The 16,571-nt window shown below is 42.8% G+C and overlaps 1 protein-coding gene across 2 annotated transcripts in view; it reads left to right on the top strand.

The window, feature by feature from the left end:
• LOC139382384 (ST14 transmembrane serine protease matriptase a) overlaps nucleotides 1-16,571 on the top strand; it is a 79,515-nt gene that overhangs the window by 28,561 nt on the left and 34,383 nt on the right. For both annotated transcript variants that reach the window (XM_071126391.1, XM_071126392.1), the window contains exons 4-8: nucleotides 1,919-1,989; nucleotides 5,162-5,370; nucleotides 6,738-6,972; nucleotides 9,489-9,631; nucleotides 10,742-10,845. In XM_071126391.1, coding sequence (XP_070982492.1) covers nucleotides 1,919-1,989; nucleotides 5,162-5,370; nucleotides 6,738-6,972; nucleotides 9,489-9,631; nucleotides 10,742-10,845 — 762 coding nt within the window. The remainder of the gene's footprint in view (nucleotides 1-1,918; nucleotides 1,990-5,161; nucleotides 5,371-6,737; nucleotides 6,973-9,488; nucleotides 9,632-10,741; nucleotides 10,846-16,571) is intronic.

The raw sequence follows: 16,571 nt of genomic DNA, 5'->3' as shown, positions 1-16,571 counted from the left end.
ACCACCTAGGCTCCTCCTACTGAGGAGAGCAACCACCTAGGCTGCTCCTACTGAGGATAGCAACCACCTAGGCTGCTCCTACTGAGGATAGCAACCACGTAGGCTGCTCCTACTGAGGAGAGCAACCACCTAGGCTGCTCCTACTGAGGATAGCAACCACCTAGGCTGCTCCTACTGAGGATAGCAACCACCTAGGCTCCTCCTACTGAGGAGAGCAACCACCTAGGCTGCTCCTACTGAGGATAGCAACCACGTAGGCTGCTCCTACTGAGGAGAGCAACCACCTAGGCTGCTCCTACTGAGGATAGCAACCACCTAGGCTGCTCCTACTGAGGAGAGCAACCACCTAGGCTGCTCCTACTGAGGATAGCAACCACCTAGGCTGCTCCTACTGAGGATAGCAACCACCTAGGCTCCTCCTACTGAGGAGAGCAACCACCTAGGCTGCTCCTACTGAGGATAGCAACCACCTAGGCTGCTCCTACTGAGGAGAGCAACCACCTAGGCTGCTCCTACTGAGGAGAGCAACCACCTAGGCTGCTCCTACTGAGGAGAGCAACCACCTAGGCTCCTCCTACTGAGGATAGCAACCACCTAGGCTCCTCCTACTGAGGAGAGCAACCACCTAGGCTGCTCCTACTTAGGAGAGCAACCACCTAGGCTGCTCCTACTGAGGAGAGCAACCACCTAGGCTGCTCCTACTGAGGAGAGCAACCACCTAGGCTGCTCCTACTGAGGAGAGCAACCACCTAGGCTGCTCCTACTGAGGATAGCAACCACCTAGGCTGCTCCTACTGAGGATAGCAACCACCTAGGCTCCTCCTACTGAGGAGAGCAACCACCTAGGCTGCTCCTACTGAGGATAGCAACCACGTAGGCTGCTCCTACTGAGGAGAGCAACCACCTAGGCTGCTCCTACTGAGGATAGCAACCACCTAGGCTGCTCCTACTGAGGATAGCAACCACCTAGGCTCCTCCTACTGAGGAGAGCAACCACCTAGGCTGCTCCTACTGAGGATAGCAACCACGTAGGCTGCTCCTACTGAGGAGAGCAACCACCTAGGCTGCTCCTACTGAGGATAGCAACCACCTAGGCTGCTCCTACTGAGGAGAGCAACCACCTAGGCTGCTCCTACTGAGGATAGCAACCACCTAGGCTGCTCCTACTGAGGATAGCAACCACCTAGGCTCCTCCTACTGAGGATACGTAATCTAATGTGCAATAGCATTGATTCCCGCCATTTGTTCATTTGGGTACAGCGAGGCCCCTTATCACATTAACAGCTGACTATCAAACACCAGACCTTTCTCCTCCTCAAACTGTATGGTAATATAATTCTATATATTTATAACATAATTATAATTCTACTGAATGAAGAGCCAAAATGAGTATGACATCCTGGCTCATAAAGCATACTACATTTTTTTGTATTTTTATTTCACATACTATACAACTTTATTTTTATTTCACATACTATACAACTTTATTTTTATTTCACATACTATACAACTTTATTTTTATTTCACATACTATAAAATGTTATTTTTTTCATACCCAAAATGCCTACTATTTAGAACACCAGCATTCTCGGTATTCAGACGCGGCTCTTCTTTCTCTCTGAGTCCCAAGTGGCACACTGTTCCCTTTACAGTGCACTGCTTTTGATTTGGGATGCTGAGTCCCAAGTGGCACACTATTCCCTTTACAGTGCACTGCTTTTGATTTGGGATGCAGCTACTGTCTTTCCACTACCGATAAGTACACTTCAAATATGTCACTTAATAAATCAATCAATCATTTGTTTCTGAGGAAAATTAGTTGGGCAGCCAGATTCACACCCGATCGATAATTCTAAATTAAAGAAATGTATGATAATTTCAGTTAATTTAATTCCTGTGTTTTTGTTTTTGTTTTCAGCTGAGAACACTCTACCACAAGATGCCCCAGCTGGCCAAGTACTATGTTGGCTCCAGTGTACAAGCCTTCAGGTACAGTAACTGAATGAGTGTGATCGCAGGCTGATAATCTACATGATCTTTCCACCATTGCATGCCTGTTTGATAATCCCCATGTAGATTCTGTTTTAAATCCCTAACAGAGCCGAGATGTACTACACCTTGGATGTTCTCCTTTCAAGTTACAACATTGTTCTGTTATTTACCTTGTGGAACCATACTGCTGCTGTTTACCTTGTTACCTTGTGGAACCATACTGCCGGTGTTTACCTTGTTACCTTGTGGAACCATACTGCCGGTGTTTACCTTGTGGAACCATACTGCCAGTGTTTACCTTGTGGAACCATACTGCCGGTGTTTACCTTGTGGAACCATACTGCCGGTGTTTACCTTGTGGAACCATACTGCCGGTGTTTACCTTGTTACCTTGTGGAACCATACTGCCGGTGTTTACCTTGTTACCTTGTGGAACCATACTGCCGGTGTTTACCTTGTGGAACCATACTGCCGGTGTTTACCTTGTTACCTTGTGGAACCATACTGCCGGTGTTTACCTTGTTACCTTGTGGAACCATACTGCCGGTGTTTACCTTGTTACCTTGTGGAACCATACTGCCTGTGTTTACCTTGTGGAACCATACTGCCGGTGTTTACCTTGTTACCTTGTGGAACCATACTGCCGGTGTTTACCTTGTTACCTTGTGGAACCATACTGCCGGTGTTTACCTTGTTACCTTGTGGAACCATACTGCCGGTGTTTACCTTGTGGAACCATACTGCCGGTGTTTACCTTGTTACCTTGTGGAACCATACTGCCGGTGTTTACCTTGTTACCTTGTGGAACCATACTGCCGGTGTTTACCTTGTTACCTTGTGGAACCATACTGCCGGTGTTTACCTTGTTACCTTGTGGAACCATACTGCCGGTGTTTACCTTGTGGAACCATACTGCCGGTGTTTACCTTGTGGAACCATACCGCCGGTGTTTACCTTGTGGAACCATACCGCCGGTGTTTACCTTGTGGAACCATACTGCTGCTGTTTACCTTGTGGAACCATACTGCCAGTGTTTACCTTGTGGAACCATACCGCCGGTGTTTACCTTGTGGAACCATACTGCCGGTGTTTACCTTGTGGAGCCATACTGCCGGTGTTTACCTTGTGGAGCCATACTGCCTGTGTTTACCTTGTGGAACCATACCGCCGGTGTTTACCTTGTGGAACCATACTGCCGGTGTTTACCTTGTGGAACCATACTGCCTGTGTTTACCTTGTGGAACCATACTGCCTGTGTTTACCTTGTGGAACCATACCGCCGGTGTTTACCTTGTTACCTTGTGGAACCATACTGCCGGTGTTTACCTTGTGGAACCATACCGCCGGTGTTTACCTTGTTACCGTGTGGAACCATACTGCTGCTGTTTACCTTGTTACCTTGTGGAACCATACTGCCGGTGTTTACCTTGTGGAACCATACCGCCGGTGTTTACCTTGTGGAACCATACCGCCGGTGTTTACCTTGTTACCGTGTGGAACCATACTGCCGGTGTTTACCTTGTGGAACCATACCGCCGGTGTTTACCTTGTGGAACCATACCGCCGGTGTTTACCTTGTTACCTTGTGGACCCATACTGCCGGTGTTTACCTTGTGGAACCATACCGCCTGTGTTTACCTTGTGGAACCATACCGCCTGTGTTTACCTTGTGGAACCATACCGCCGGTGTTTACCTTGTGGAACCATACCGCCGGTGTTTACCTTGTGGAACCATACCGCCGGTGTTTACCTTGTGGAACCATACCGCCGGTGTTTACCTTGTGGAACCATGACTCCGGTGTTTACCTTGTGGAACCATGACTCCGGTGTTTACCTTGTGGAACCATACCTCCGGTGTTTACCTTGTGGAACCATGACTCCGGTGTTTACCTTGTGGAACCATACTGCCGGTGTTTACCTTGTGGAACCATACTGCCTGTGTTTACCTTGTGGAACCATACCGCCGGTGTTTACCTTGTGGAACCATACTGCCTGTGTTTACCTTGTGGAACCATACTGTCTGTGTTTACCTTGTTACCTTGTGGAACCATACTGCCGGTGTTTACCTTGTTACCTTGTGGAACCATACCGCCGGTGTTTACCTTGTGGAACCATACTGCCGGTGTTTACCTTGTTACCTTGTGGAACCATACCGCCGGTGTTTACCTTGTGGAACCATACTGCCGGTGTTTACCTTGTTACCTTGTGGAACCATACCGCCGGTGTTTACCTTGTGGAACCATACTGTCTGTGTTTACCTTGTGGAACCATACTGTCTGTGTTTACCTTGTGGAACCATACTGCCTGTGTTTACCTTGTGGAACCATACTGCCAGTGTTTACCTTGTGGAACCATACTGCCTGTGTTTACCTTGTGGAACCATACTGCCAGTGTTTACCTTGTGGAACCATACTGCCTGTGTTTACCTTGTGGAACCATACTGCCTGTGTTTACCTTGTGGAACCATACTGCCAGTGTTTACCTTGTGGAACCATACTGCCAGTGTTTACCTTGTTACCTTGTGGACCCACACCGCTGTTGATATATCTTGTTGAACTATAACGCCATGATTTACCTTCTTACCGTCCCATTATGTCTGGTAAAAAACAAAACACGGCTTTTCCTCAGTAAGAACCTTATACCAACAGTCCAGCATGGTGGTGGTAGAGTGATGGTTTGCTACCTCAGGACCTGGACGACTTGCCTTATTAGAAGGAACCATGAATTCTGCTCTGTATTCTACAGGAGAATGTCAGGCCATCCGTCTGTGAGCTGAAGCACAGCTGTTTCATGCAGCAAGACAATGATCCAAAACACACAATGAAGTCTACATGAAAAGGGCTAAAAAGCAACACATTGGCATGGCCTAGTCAAAGTCCAGTCCTAATCCAAATTGAGATGTTGTGGCAGGACTTGAAACAAGCAGTTCCTACTTGAAAACCCAGAAATTGTTGCCGCTGAGTTAAAGTAGTTCTCCGTGGAAGAGTGGGCCAATATTCATCCACAGCGACGTGAGGGGCTGATCAACAACTACAGGAAGCATTTGGTTTGCGGTCATTGTAGCTAATGGTGTCGTGAAGCAAGGTGTTGGACATTCTAACTTATTCAACTGTAGATATTAGAATGAAACCCTTGAATAAAGTTGGTTGTCTGTGTGTGTGTGTTACAGCGAAGGCAGTGTGATAGCCTACTACCTGTCAGAGTTTGAAGTGCCACGCGGTCAGGAAGCAGCAGTGGACAAGGCCATGTCCTCCATGGACAAGGTAGTGGACAAGGTGCAGAGGGGCTTGCCGAACAGCAGGCCTGGCAACGATCTGTTGTTTGAGGATGTCATGAACTCTGCTCTGGACTCTAGAATGTTCTCAGAGTCCTTCAGTGGTGAGTTCTGCTCTGTTCTTGTTCTACTTGCACCTGAGCTGATATCAGTTTGAGTAGAGAATTCCCTCAGTGAATGCTCTGAAAGTTTGGATGAGGAATTATGTGGCTCAATGTCTAAAATGTCTAAGTATCTTACTGTTTCCTTGTGAATTACACTATATATACAAAAGTATGTGGACACCTCTTCAAATGAGGGGATTTTACTATTTCAGCCCCAACCGTTGCTGACGGGTGTATAGAATCGAATAGACAGCCATGCAATCTCCATAGCCAAACATTGGCAGCAGAATGGCCTTACTCAAAAGCTCAGTGACTTTTTTCTTTCTTTTTAACGTGACACTGTCATAGGATGCCACCTTTCCAACAAGTCAGTTTGTCAAATTTCTGCCCTGCTAGAGCTGCCCCGGTCAACTGTAAGTGCTGTTATTGTGAAGTGGAAATATTCTAGGAGCAACAACGGCTCAGCCACGAAGTGGTAGACCACACAAGCTCACATAACCGGGACCACCGAGTGCTGAAGCGCGTAAAAATGGTCTGTCCTCGGTTGCAACACTCACTACCGAGTTCCAAACTGCCTCTGGAAGCAACGTCAGCACAATAACTGTTAGTCTGGAGCTTCATGAAATAGGTTTTCATGGCCCGAGCAGCCGCACACAAGCCTAAGATCACCATGAGCAATGCCAAGCGTCAGCCTTAGTGGTGTAAAGCTCACTGCCATTGGATTCTGGAGCAGTGGAAACGCGTTCTCTGGAGTGATGAATCACGCTTCACCATCTGGCAGTCTGTCGGACAAATCTGGGTTTGGCGGATGCCAGGAGAAAGCTACCTGCCCCAATGCATAGTGCCAACTGTAAAGTTTGGTGGAGGAGGAATAATGTTCTGGGACTGTTTTTCATGGTTCGGGCCCCTTGGTGCCAGTGAAGGGAAACCTTAACACTACAGTATACAGTGACATTCTAGACTATTCTGTGCTTCCAGCTTTGTGGCAACAGTTTTAGGAAAGCCCTTTCCTGTTTCAGCATGACAATGCCCCCATGCACAAATTGAGGTCCATACAGAAATGGTTTGTTGAGATCGGTGTGGAAGAACTAGTGGAAAGCCTTCCCAGAAGAGTGGAGGCTGTTATAGCAGCAAAGGGGGGGGGCCAACTCCATATTTATGCCTGTGATTTTGGAATGAGATGTTTGCTGAGCAGGTGTCCACATACTTCCTCCTAGCATGTGAATAAGGACAAATCTGAAATGGCACCCTAATTCCCTATGTAGTACATTTGGCCAGAACCATGTGTGGCTCTGGCCCAAAATCGTGCACTATATAGGTACTAGGGCACCATTTAGGACATGTTCTGAGTGTCAAATTCTTCTCAGAATACTACAGGTACTCAGAACACACCAGAGCGAATACGATTGTTCCAATCATGTCACCTGGTTTCCCCAATACTCCGTACCCGCCCAACACCTTCACCCAATGGCAGCTGAGAGCCGACCCTGGTCACGTGCTCAAACTGGACTTTGATACCTTCAACCTAGAGGAGGACTGTCGTAACGACTTTGTTAAGGTCTACGACTCCCTGGTGGCCATCGAGAGCCACGCCATGGAAGAGTGAGTCTGATGTCTGTCTGCACTTTGTACGGGGGACTTACTCTATATAACAGCCTTGGGTTAGGAGACCTGCTATAACAGCCTTGGGTTAGGAGACCTGCTGTAACAGCCTTTGGTTAGGAGACCTGCTATAACAGCCTTTGGTTAGGAGACCTGCTATGACAGCCTTGGGTTAGGAGACCTGCTATGACAGCCTTGGGTTAGGAGACCTGCTATAACAGCCTTGGGTTAGGAGACCTGCTATACCAGGCTGGTTAGGAGACCTGCTATACCAGCCTTGGGTTAGGAGACCTGCTATACCAGCTTTGGGTTAGGAGACCCGCAATAACAGCCTTGGGTTAGGAGACCTGCTATAACAGCCTTGGGTTAGGAGACCTGCTGTAACAGCATTTGGTTAGGAGACCTGCTGTAACAGCCTTTGGTTAGGAGACCTGCTATAACAGCCTTTGGTTAGGAGACCTGCTATGACAGCCTTGGGTTAGGAGACCTGCTATAACAGCCTTGGGTTAGGAGACCTGCTATACCAGCCTTGGGTTAGGAGACCTGCTATACCAGCTTTGGGTTAGGAGACCCGCAATAACAGCCTTGGGTTAGGAGACCTGCTATAACAGCCTTGGGTTAGGAGACCTGCTGTAACAGCATTTGGTTAGGAGACCTGCTATAACAGCCTTTGGTTAGGAGACCTGCTATGACAGCCTTGGGTTAGGAGACCTGCTATGACAGCCTTGGGTTAGGAGACCTGCTATAACAGCCTTGGGTTAGGAGACCTGCTATACCAGGCTGGTTAGGAGACCTGCTATACCAGGCTGGTTAGGAGACCTGCTATAACAGCCTTGGGTTAGGAGACCTGCTATAACAGCCTTGGGTTAGGGGACCTGCTATAACAGCCTTGGGTTTGGGGGCCCGCAATAACAGCCCTGGGTTAGGAGACCTGCTATACCAGGCTGGTTAGGAGACCTGCTATAACAGCCTTGGGTTAGGAGACCTGCTATAACAGCCTTGGGTTAGGAGACCTGCTATACCAGGCTGGTTAGGAGACCTGCTATACCAGGCTGGTTAGGAGACCTGCTATACCAGCCTTGGGTTAGGGGACCTGCCATAACAGCCTTGGGTTAGGGGACCTGCTATAACAGCCTTGGGTTAGGGGACCTGCTATACCAGCCTTGGGTTAGGGGACCTGCTATAACAGCCTTGGGTTAGGGGACCTGCTATAACAGCCTTGGGTTAGGGGACCTGCTATAACAGCCTTGGGTTAGGGGACCTGCTATAACAGCCTTGGGTTAGGAGACCTGCTATAACAGCCTTGGGTTAGGAGACCTGCTGTAACAGCCTTGGGTTAGGAAACCTGCTATAACAGCCTTGGGTTAGGGGACCTGCTATAACAGCCTTGGGTTAGGGGACCTGCTATAACAGCCTTGGGTTAGGAGACCTGCTATAACAGCCTTGGGTTAGGAGACCTGCTATAACGGGCTGGTTAGGAGACCTGCTATAACAGGCTGGTTAGGAGACCTGCTATAACAGGCTGGTTAGGAGACCTGCTATAACAGCCTTGGGTTAGGAGACCTGCTATAACGGTCTGTTGTCAGGGCACCTGCCGTGGCGGCCTGTTGTCAGGGCACCTGCCGTGGCGGCCTGTTGTCAGGGCACCTGCCGTGGCGGCCTGTTGTCAGGGCACCTGCCGTGGCGGCCTGTTGTCAGGGCACCTGCCGTGGCGGCCTGTTGTCAGGGCACCTGCCGTGGCGGCCTGTTGTCAGGGCACCTGCCGTGGCGGCCTGTTGTCAGGGCACCTGCCGTGGCGGCCTGTTGTCAGGGCACCTGCCGTGGCGGCCTGTTGTCAGGGCACCTGCCGTGGCGGCCTGTTGTCAGGGCACCTGCCGTGGCGGCCTGTTGTCATAACTGGTCTGCATTCTGTGAAATGAGTTGGACCTTTTTTGTTCTAATACCCCATAATGACTAGTTTCTTTTATTTAGACAAATACAGTCCCTGAGCACTTCTCTTCAGTTGGATGAGTTTAGATAAATTCCAAAGGTTGTGTGTGTAAAATGTAAGCCTCTCCCGAGCCCAGTGTTCTGGCCCTCTAGTGGTCAGATGTAGCATTACACAGGAAGGCATAGCAACACATCATGTGAAATGTGCAGGGCCTCTGAGTCGAGCATCGGCACAGGAATATTTACTTGTAGTGTACCTGAATAAGGACTTCATAACGCATTTGATTAATGTCAACAATCGCAAGACATTTTATTTTCAGATTCTTCTCTCCGTCAGGATTTGTGTGTACTACTCTCCCTTGTTTATAATATAAACATCTCCGTCAGGATTTGTGTGTACTACTCTCCCTTGTTTATAATATAAACATCTCCGTCAGGATTTGTGTGTACTACTCTCCCTTGTTTATAATATAAACATCTCCGTCAGGATTTGTGTGTACTACTCTCCCTTGTTTATAATATAAGCATCTCCGTCAGGATTTGTGTGTACTACTCTCCCTTGTTTATAATATAAACATCTCCGTCAGGATTTGTGGCTACCACTCTCCCAGCTCCCCCCTGACCTTCCAGTCCTCCCGAAACGTGATGCTGGTAACCTTGGTAACTAACAAGGAAAATAACTACCCAGGACTCAGAGCGCACATCTCTCAGATCCCCCGGAACAGCAAAGGTACTATAACACGGTCTACTACTACTAACCTACTACTCCTACTACTAACCTACTACTAACCTACTTCCATTACTAACCTACTACTCCTACTACTAACCTACTACTAACCTACTTCCATTACTAACCTACTACTACTGCTACTATCCTACTACTACTACTAACCACCTACTGCTACTATCCTACTACTACTACTACTAACCACCTACTGCTACTAACCTACTACTACTACTACTAACCTACTAACCTACTACTACTAACCTATTACTACTACAGTTGTACTACCACTACTAACCTACTACTACTACTACTACTACTAACCTACTACTAACCTACTACTACTACTACTACTACTAACCTACTACTACTACTAACCACCTACTGCTACTAACCTACTACTACTACTACTAACCTACTACTACTACTAACCTACTACTACTACTACTACTACTAACCTACTACTACTACTAACCTACTACTACTACTACTACTAACCTACTACTACTACTAACCTACTACTACTACTACTACTACTAACCTACTACTACTACTACTACTACTACTACTACTACTACTACTACTACTACTACTACTACTAACCTACTACTACTACTAACCTACTACTACTACTAACCTACTACTACTACTAACCTACTACTACTACTACTAACCTACTAACCTATTACTACTACTGTTGTACTACCACTACTAACCTACTACTACTACTACTACTAACCTACTTCCATTACTAACCTACTACTACTGCTACTATCCTACTACTACTACTAACCTACTTCTAATACTAACCTACTACTACTACTACTAACCTACTACTACTACTAACCTACAACTACTGCTACTACAGTACTATTACTACTGCTACTACAGTACTACTACTAACCTACTGCTACTACAGTACTACTACTACTAACCTACTACTACTACTAACCTACTACTACTACTACTAACCTACTACTGCTATTACAGTACTACTACTCACCTACTGTTTGAGTTTTTCCTGGTTAAGTCACATGGTGAGGAATCGTCTGGCCCTTATCTACGATTTAAACATGTTTGATTTGTCTGTTGTGATAATCTGTGATTTGTTTTTAGAGCTGGCATGTGGTGGCCAGCTATCAGGAGAGACGGGGCTTTTCACATCCCCAAACTACCCCAACTACTATGCTCCCAACACCAAATGTGAATGGGATATACAGGTGAGGAAGTGTTTTATACTGGGTTACAACATAGTGAAGTGTTTTATACTGGGGTTACAACATAGTGAAGTGTTTTATACTGGGTTACAACATAGTGAAGTGTTTTATACTGGGTTACAACATAGTGAAGTGTTTTATACTGGGTTACAACATAGTGAAGTGTTTTATACTGGGTTACAACATAGTGAAGTGTTTTATACTGTACTGGGTTACAACATAGTGAAGTGTTTTATACTGGGTTACAACTTAGTGAAGTGTTTTATACTGGGTTACAACATAGTGAAGTGTTTTATACTGTACTGGGTTACAACATAGTGAAGTGTTTTATACTGGGTTACAACATAGTGAAGTGTTTTATACTGTACTGGGTTACAACATAGGGAAGTGTTTTATACTGGGTTACAACATAGTGAAGTGTTTTATACTGGGTTACAACATAGTGAAGTGTTTTATACTGTACTGGGTTACAATATAGTGAAGTGTTTTATACTGTACTGGGTTACAACATAGTGAAGTGTTTTATACTGTACTGGGTTACAACATAGTGAAGTGTTTTATACTGTACTGGGTTACAACATAGTGAAGTGTTTTATACTGTACTGGGTTACAACATAGTGAAGTGTTTTATACTGGGTTACAACATAGTGAAGTGTTTTATACTGTACTGGGTTACAACATAGTGAAGTGTTTTATACTGTACTGGGTTACAACATAGTGAAGTGTTTTATACTGTACTGGGTTACAACATAGTGAAGTGTTTTATACTGTACTGGGTTACAACATAGTGAAGTGTTTTATACTGGGTTACAACATAGGGAAGTGTTTTATACTGGGTTACAACATGGTGAAGTGTTTTATACTGGGGTTACAACATAGTGAAGTGTTTTATACTGGGTTACAACATAGTGAAGTGTTTTATACTGGGTTACAACATAGTGAAGTGTTTTATACTGGGTTACAACATAGTGAAGTGTTTTATACTGGGTTACAACATAGTGAAGTGTTTTATACTGGGTTACAACATAGTGAAGTGTTTTATACTGGGTTACAACATAGTGAAGTGTTTTATACTGTATTGGGTTACAACATAGTGAAGTGTTTTATACTGGGTTACAACATAGTGAAGTGTTTTATGCTGTACTGGGTTACAACATAGTGAAGTGTTTTATACTGTACTGGGTTACAACATAGTGAAGTGTTTTATACTGGGTTACAACATAGTGAAGTGGTTTATACTGGGTTACAACATAGTGAAGTGTTTTATACTGGGTTACAACATAGTGAAGTGTTTTATACTGGGTTACAACATAGTGAAGTGTTTTATACTGGGTTACAACATAGTGAAGTGTTTTATACTGGGTTACAACATAGTGAAGTGTTTTATACTGGGTTACAACATAGTGAAGTGTTTTATACTGGGGTTACAACATAGTGAAGTGTTTTATACTGTACTGGGGTTACAACATAGTGAAGTGTTTTATACTGTACTGGGTTACAACATAGTGAAGTGTTTTATACTGGGGTTACAACATGGTGAAGTGTTTTATACTGTACTGGGTTACAACATAGTGAAGTGTTTTATACTGGGTTACAACATAGTGAAGTGTTTTATACTGGGTTACAACATAGTGAAGTGTTTTATACTGGGTTACAACATAGTGAAGTGTTTTATACTGGGTTACAACATAGTGAAGTGTTTTATACTGGGTTACAACATAGTGAAGTGTTTTATACTGTACTGGGTTACAACATAGTGAAGTGTTTTATACTGTACTGGGTTACAACATAGTGAAGTGTTTTATACTGTACTGGGTTACAACATAGTGAAGTGTTTTATACTGTACTGGGTTACAACATAGTGAAGTGTTTTATACTGTACTGGGTTACAACATAGTGAAGTGTTTTATACTGGGTTACAACATAGTGAAGTGTTTTATACTGGGTTACAACATAGTGAAGTGTTTTATACTGGGTTACAACATAGTGAAGTGTTTTATACTGGGTTACAACATAGTGAAGTGTTTTATACTGGGTTACAACATAGTGAAGTGTTTTATACTGGGTTACAACATAGTGAAGTGTTTTATACTGGGTTACAACATAGTGAAGTGTTTTATACTGGGTTACAACATAGTGAAGTGTTTTATACTGGGTTACAACATAGTGAAGTGTTTTATACTGGGTTACAACATGGTGAAGTGTTTTATACTGGGTTACAACATAGTGAAGTGTTTTATACTGGGTTACAACATAGTGAAGTGTTTTATACTGGGTTACAACATAGTGAAGTGTTTTATACTGTACTGGGGTTACAACATGGTGAAGTGTTTTATACTGGGTTACAACATAGTGAAGTGTTTTCTACTGGGTTACAACATAGTGAAGTGTTTTATACTGTACTGGGTTACAACATAGTGAAGTGTTTTATACTGTACTGGGTTACAACATAGTGAATGAAGTGTTTTATACTGTACTGGGGTTACAACATAGTGAAGTGTTTTATACTGGGGTTACAACATAGTGAAGTGTTTTATACTGGGTTACAACATAGTGAAGTGTTTTATACTGGGTTACAACATAGTGAAGTGTTTTATACTGTACTGGGTTACAACATAGTGAAGTGTTTTATACTGTACTGGGTTACAACATAGTGAAGTGTTTTATACTGTACTGGGTTACAACATAGTGAAGTGTTTTATACTGGGTTACAACATAGTGAAGTGTTTTATACTGGGTTACAACATAGTGAAGTGTTTTATACTGGGTTACAACATAGTGAAGTGTTTTATACTGGGTTACAACATAGTGAAGTGTTTTATACTGGGTTACAACATAGTGAAGTGTTTTATACTGGGTTACAACATAGTGAAGTGTTTTATACTGGGTTACAACATAGTGAAGTGTTTTATACTGTACTGGGTTACAACATAGTGAAGTGTTTTATACTGGGTTACAACTTAGTGAAGTGTTTTATACTGGGTTACAACATAGTGAAGTGTTTTATACTGTACTGGGTTACAACATAGTGAAGTGTTTTATACTGGGTTACAACATAGTGAAGTGTTTTATACTGTACTGGGTTACAACATAGGGAAGTGTTTTATACTGGGTTACAACATAGTGAAGTGTTTTATACTGGGTTACAACATAGTGAAGTGTTTTATACTGTACTGGGTTACAATATAGTGAAGTGTTTTATACTGTACTGGGTTACAACATAGTGAAGTGTTTTATACTGTACTGGGTTACAACATAGTGAAGTGTTTTATACTGTACTGGGTTACAACATAGTGAAGTGTTTTATACTGTACTGGGTTACAACATAGTGAAGTGTTTTATACTGGGTTACAACATAGTGAAGTGTTTTATACTGTACTGGGTTACAACATAGTGAAGTGTTTTATACTGTACTGGGTTACAACATAGTGAAGTGTTTTATACTGTACTGGGTTACAACATAGTGAAGTGTTTTATACTGTACTGGGTTACAACATAGTGAAGTGTTTTATACTGGGTTACAACATAGGGAAGTGTTTTATACTGGGTTACAACATGGTGAAGTGTTTTATACTGGGGTTACAACATAGTGAAGTGTTTTATACTGGGTTACAACATAGTGAAGTGTTTTATACTGGGTTACAACATAGTGAAGTGTTTTATACTGGGTTACAACATAGTGAAGTGTTTTATACTGGGTTACAACATAGTGAAGTGTTTTATACTGGGTTACAACATAGTGAAGTGTTTTATACTGGGTTACAACATAGTGAAGTGTTTTATACTGTATTGGGTTACAACATAGTGAAGTGTTTTATACTGGGTTACAACATAGTGAAGTGTTTTATGCTGTACTGGGTTACAACATAGTGAAGTGTTTTATACTGTACTGGGTTACAACATAGTGAAGTGTTTTATACTGGGTTACAACATAGTGAAGTGTTTTATACTGGGTTACAACATAGTGAAGTGTTTTATACTGGGTTACAACATAGTGAAGTGTTTTATACTGGGTTACAACATAGTGAAGTGTTTTATACTGGGTTACAACATAGTGAAGTGTTTTATACTGGGTTACAACATAGTGAAGTGTTTTATACTGGGTTACAACATAGTGAAGTGTTTTATACTGGGGTTACAACATAGTGAAGTGTTTTATACTGTACTGGGGTTACAACATAGTGAAGTGTTTTATACTGTACTGGGTTACAACATAGTGAAGTGTTTTATACTGGGGTTACAACATGGTGAAGTGTTTTATACTGTACTGGGTTACAACATAGTGAAGTGTTTTATACTGGGTTACAACATAGTGAAGTGTTTTATACTGGGTTACAACATAGTGAAGTGTTTTATACTGGGTTACAACATAGTGAAGTGTTTTATACTGGGTTACAACATAGTGAAGTGTTTTATACTGGGTTACAACATAGTGAAGTGTTTTATACTGTACTGGGTTACAACATAGTGAAGTGTTTTATACTGTACTGGGTTACAACATAGTGAAGTGTTTTATACTGTACTGGGTTACAACATAGTGAAGTGTTTTATACTGGGTTACAACATAGTGAAGTGTTTTATACTGGGTTACAACATAGTGAAGTGTTTTATACTGGGTTACAACATAGTGAAGTGTTTTATACTGGGTTACAACATAGTGAAGTGTTTTATACTGGGTTACAACATAGTGAAGTGTTTTATACTGGGTTACAACATAGTGAAGTGTTTTATACTGGGTTACAACATAGTGAAGTGTTTTATACTGGGTTACAACATAGTGAAGTGTTTTATACTGGGTTACAACATAGTGAAGTGTTTTATACTGGGTTACAACATGGTGAAGTGTTTTATACTGGGTTACAACATAGTGAAGTGTTTTATACTGGGTTACAACATAGTGAAGTGTTTTATACTGGGTTACAACATAGTGAAGTGTTTTATACTGTACTGGGGTTACAACATGGTGAAGTGTTTTATACTGGGTTACAACATAGTGAAGTGTTTTCTACTGGGTTACAACATAGTGAAGTGTTTTATACTGTACTGGGTTACAACATAGTGAAGTGTTTTATACTGTACTGGGTTACAACATAGTGAAGTGTTTTATACTGTACTGGGGTTACAACATAGTGAAGTGTTTTATACTGGGGTTACAACATAGTGAAGTGTTTTATACTGGGTTACAACATAGTGAAGTGTTTTATACTGGGTTACAACATAGTGAAGTGTTTTATACTGTACTGGGTTACAACATAGTGAAGTGTTTTATACTGTACTGGGTTACAACATAGTGAAGTGTTTTATACTGTACTGGGTTACAACATAGTGAAGTGTTTTATACTGGGTTACAACATAGTGAAGTGTTTTATACTGGGTTACAACATAGTGAAGTGTTTTATACTGGGTTACAACATAGTGAAGTGTTTTATACTGGGTTACAACATAGTGAAGTGTTTTATACTGTACTGAGTTACAACATAGTGAAGTGTTTTATACTGTACTGGGTTACAACATAGTGAAGTGTTTTATACTGTACTGGGTTACAACATAGTGAAGTGTTTTATACTGGGGTTACAACATAGTGAAGTGTTTTATACTGGGGTTACAACATAGTGAAGTGTTTTATACTGGGTTACAACATAGTGAAGTGTTTTATACTGTACTGGGTTACAACATAGTGAAGTGTTTTCTACTGGGTTACAACATAGTGAAGTGTTTTATACTGGGTT

Source organism: Oncorhynchus clarkii, chromosome 24 (genome assembly GCF_045791955.1).
Source record: "Oncorhynchus clarkii lewisi isolate Uvic-CL-2024 chromosome 24, UVic_Ocla_1.0, whole genome shotgun sequence".
NCBI classification, from domain to species: Eukaryota; Metazoa; Chordata; class Actinopteri; order Salmoniformes; family Salmonidae; genus Oncorhynchus; species Oncorhynchus clarkii.
Note: the sequence above shows the minus strand (reverse complement) of the source record. Positions and strands in the feature narration are given on the sequence as shown.